The 4,619-nt window shown below is 27.7% G+C and overlaps 1 protein-coding gene across 1 annotated transcript; it reads left to right on the forward strand.

The window, feature by feature from the left end:
- Window positions 1-1,492: 1,492 nt before the first annotated feature.
- Window positions 1,493-3,523, forward strand: LOC106104772 (protein prenyltransferase alpha subunit repeat-containing protein 1). The gene is made up of 3 exons (XM_013284903.1): window positions 1,493-1,742; window positions 1,834-2,228; window positions 2,453-3,523. Exons 1-3 carry the CDS (start codon window positions 1,666-1,668, stop codon window positions 3,310-3,312), a joined length of 1,332 nt encoding a protein of 443 aa, XP_013140357.1. The 5' UTR covers window positions 1,493-1,665; the 3' UTR covers window positions 3,313-3,523.
- Window positions 3,524-4,619: the final 1,096 nt, after the last annotated feature.

Consider the following 4,619-nt stretch of genomic DNA (forward strand, 5'->3'; position numbering starts at 1 on the left):
TGATTTAAAAATATAGCAATTTTAGTAAACCTACTACCTAACACACAGCAACAATGTTTGAATTGTGGACAATGTCCATATTAATGCTTATTTTGTTTTATTTATGAAGAAATGTTAAAATAAAGGTTAACTCGAAATAAGACTTTTATTTATATACAAGTTTATACATGGGAAATTTCTCCAAATAAGTACACTTAATGCTAAGTATCACTACAGATATAGTGATTAAATAAGTGCAATTGTATGATTTTATGAACAAATGATACTAGTTGTGAATTTCTTGAAATAGAGAAAAATTGCTCTACACAGAGGCTTCTTTTTACAATCTATTCCATTTTATGTTTGGCAATAATTTTACATCACCATAATGATCCAAATTTTTGTGCTTTGAAATAAAAAAGTTACAGACAATGGAATAAAAAATATATTAATTATAACAGTATCTATATATTATACTAAGTTAGGAATAATATAGTAAAAGCCATCAAGACACAGCATGTAGCAACATAGGGAGATTTTCTTTCACCAATCCTGGCACATTTCCAAAAGGTGCCGAGAAATCTGCAACAAGAACAACCAGTTTTTTACAAAACTTTAAAAGCACATTAGTTACATTTAGTGATATCTATTTAAAAATATGGAATATTAATAGTTTCTAAACATTAGTAATAATAATATATAGCCTATGTTACTCACAGATAAATTACCTTTCTGATAGTGAAAGAATTTTTAAAATCGGTCCAGTGGTTTTTGAGTTATTTCAATACATACAAAAATACAAAGTTTTCCTCTTTACAATATTAGTATAGACAAGAAATCTACTAGTATGAAACTTTAAATGAAGCAATTTCAAAATAACTCATATAAGACATTTAATTTAAATATATCAAAATATAGTTACAGGTCTCGTCACAGACAAAAACCATCAAATATAATTTGTTTGTCTGAAAAAAAAAATTAAATCCTACAGACAAACTAAAGTAATTCATTTTTATTTGTAACTTACCCTGTCTTATTGCGGTCCATAATGCTAGGAAAAAATGACCTAAAGTAGGCACAGGTGCATATCAATAACAAAATTACTGATAACAAGCTTTGAAAATTAAATATAGCGCTCTGAAACAAAAAAGTTTTAAAATTAACCTAAAAATGCAATTATTTTGACAACTGTGTGGTGAATTTATGCATTTAGATTACCATTTTAAAGCTTTAACATAAAAGTTACTATAAATTTAAAGAGCTATTCTGTTTTGAAAGTATGTTTTACCAATATTTCTTTACTATTATGATTATAATGGTAATTGACAATTGCAATTGACAGTTGACACATCATAAGCAAATATGTCAGTCAAATGACACATCTCAGTTTAGGACTTAGGATTATTGATTTCAACAAATTAAAATTTTGCAAAATCGTGTGTTTGAAGCATACTTGAACGTTTGTGCAAAATGTTTTCGTATGATGTTAACATTTTGTTAAAATGATTGAAAAATAGTCATTATTTTATTCAACTGCTGACAGTTATTTTTTCATATCTGTGATATGGTGTCCTCATTTATCTGGGCAATAAGCGACGTAAACATTAAAATGGGTTAGAAATGTTGTTTACATAAACAAGGATCGTAATTTATACTAATCAAGTAATCGATAGAATATTACTTAAAATGGAAGAAGATAAATTCGCTTTAGTGGAGCGAATAATCAAAGATATTCATGCGGTATTTTCTAGAATTGCTGAGTTGTAAGTATTTGCAAATTGGCAACCATTCAATCGATATTTTACTTTGTTTTTACACAATAATAATTTTATTAATAATTTTCTTTGTTCTCAGACGATCTTTTGATATTGTTCCCGTAGACACGAACTTCAGGAACAAGTCACCTGTTTTGTATTTAGAAAATTGTCTCGGCTTAGAGTCTTGGTGTATCAAGCATGTTTACATGTACTGCTATTCTGAAATAATGGACAGATATTGTCCTAAGGGGAGACGTAGAGTATTTAAAGTTTCATCACTGAATTCTGATCGTATGATTCAGTTACTCAATGTAACATTATTGCTTAATCCTGATTTAAACACTCTGTGGAACAAACGGCGTATGTTATTGGAAAAATCATTGTTGGAGAACAATTCTGAATTACATTTCACAAGATTAGTAATATCAAGAAAACCAAAATGCAATGATGCCTTTGCATACAGGAGATGGCTTCTGGATATAATTTTTGCAGGTATGGCATATTATAAGTTATTTTTATGAGATCTATTTGTATTTAGCAATAAAGTAATGTTAAAAAAAATGTAAGTCAAGACAGTTGATATTTACTGCCACAGTCTCACTTGTAATCTATAGATTAGATTTCTCTGACTGAGGGTTACTTAATAACCATTTAACAACTTAATGAGGCATTTAGTATAATTAAAACATTGTTAGTAATGTTTTTTTCTTTTACAGATAAATCATTAGAAATGAACAGTATTAGAGATATTATAAATGAAGAGTTGAACATTTGCACCCAAGCTTCAGACAGGAGTCCAAACAATTATCACAGTTGGAATCATCGCATGTGGTTTGTAAATAAACTTAAGTCTTTAGATAATCCTTTGCTGGATATTTTTAATCAATATGTAAAGGAATATAATTTTTCCGAGCAATGGACGGCTAAGAATGTCTCAGATTACAGTTGTTTTCACTATCGACAATTTTGTATAAAGAATGTTTATTTACTGAATGAAGAATCGTGGAAAAAGTTTACAATAAATCTTAACTTGAGGAAAGTTCTCGTAAGAATTTTGGCTAGTAACTTTCCAATTGATTCAACTATGCAAGTGTCTGAGGAAAATTTGTTAAAATACTCCGAAAGTGATTTAGTTAATTTGTTATTATTTCATATGGTGAAGAATTGTTCTTGCGTTTTGGACAATGTTTATATATGTCGAAAGTTAGAAATAATTTTCCACGAACTATCGGTTAATAATGAATTAATTCGATTTTACAAACATCATGAAACTTTGTGGTATCATAGAAGATTTATTGTGCATGAGATTATTGATATTATGTATGAACATTTCTGTTTGACAAAGAGTAATGGTGTTTTGGTTAGAAATACGTGTAAAAAATGTAGTTACGATGAGAGACAGAAGCAAGCAAAGATAGTTAGGTATGACACAAACTGTATGTACTCTAGTGTTCTCTTCAACGTAATGTTGACACATGAGAAAAAGTTTATAGAAGAAATGAGAAATTCAGATAATTATGCAGATAGACATGAAAAGTATCTTAAATTTGTTGAAGGATTACATCATGTTATGTGAAAATTCATATTTGTTACAAATGTTTTATACAGTTCCAAATGTAACTATCATCTAAGTAACTTATTTGTATGAAAAATTTACATTAACATTTTGCTGTCCCACTCATCTTTTAAAAAGGATATCTGTAATGAAACACCATGTTGTAAGACTGTTATTTTATTATACACTCTAAATGAACATAAAAGATACAGATTATAAATCAATAACTTATTTATTAATACAGATACCATATTAGATATTAAAATGTTTTTGTTGATTTGGCTGCCAGTATTAAGTACTAATACAATGAAAATAAAATTTAACAATTTTTTTTATATTCATGCAGCATGTTTTATAGTTCCACCAAGAATGAAAAAAAAGAATAAAGATAAAATTCTGGTTCTCAATCTCCTTTTTAACTTCATTTACTGATTTAGTATGGAATTAGTTTTCAATACTCTTATTTAAAACATGTACCCAAAGGGAATGGTAATAAAGATACTTATTTGTTTTTTTTTTCAATTATCATGTTTATTCTTGCCAAATATAACCTTTAAGGTTTATTATTTATTGTATGTATAATCACAGGTTGTATCGTTTTTAAAATAATAATGTATCACTAAAACAAACATGAGCAGCAACTTTCCTATTTTCGGTAAATTCCACAAAGCATATATCAATAATTTTTAATATTTTTAATAAGAGATAAATCTACTTTTCCTAGTTTAACTTAAGCAAGTATCTATAAATTTATTTATATAATATTAACTATGTTTAGAGTTATCACTTTTTAATGTACGAAAAACGCGTTATAGCCGTTATAGTTGTCAAGTGGACAACGTGCGATGACTTTAAGGAGAAAAAAGTATTTAAGAGTTGTATAGTAGTCGACGTAAAACACTTAAAGCTGTATACTTTTGTTGTTTTATAACTATTTAACATTTTTGTAAAATCTGCAGATGATCAGTTCTGTCAGATTTGAGTCAACAGTTCGATTATGCGTGGCAAATTATAACTGTCAATTCAATTGTACAGTTAAAGTTTTGCTGTTAGCTAACAGTTAACATCAAAAGTAACTTGCTGTGTAAAGTAAGTTGTTAACTGAACAGTCGAACTGTTCAGATAAAACTGACAGATCTGAGTGTATGTAAGCTTGAAATGACTGAAATTAACGTTTATTGTCCCGGTATTATGAATAGCATATGAATAAATTTCTGTTGTTTTTCCAATATAATTATATAATCTATAAAAGACATTTATATACTTTAATGAATAATAAATACCTGCTGCCAAAGTTATCTTTTATTTTATTGAAATACCTTATTTCC

The sequence above is a fragment of the Papilio polytes genome, unplaced genomic scaffold (genome assembly GCF_000836215.1).
Source record: "Papilio polytes unplaced genomic scaffold, Ppol_1.0 DF823399.1, whole genome shotgun sequence".
Classification (NCBI taxonomy): Eukaryota; Metazoa; Arthropoda; class Insecta; order Lepidoptera; family Papilionidae; genus Papilio; species Papilio polytes.

Coding starts and splice junctions, on each gene's coding strand:
- LOC106104772 (XM_013284903.1), top strand. CDS start 1,666: ATGGAAGAAGATAAATTCGCTTTAGTGGAGCGAATAATCAAAGATATT. Junction 1,743..1,833: donor TTTTCTAGAATTGCTGAGTT/GTAAGTATTTGC, acceptor CTTTGTTCTCAG/ACGATCTTTTGATATTGTTC. Junction 2,229..2,452: donor TCTGGATATAATTTTTGCAG/GTATGGCATATT, acceptor TTTCTTTTACAG/ATAAATCATTAGAAATGAAC.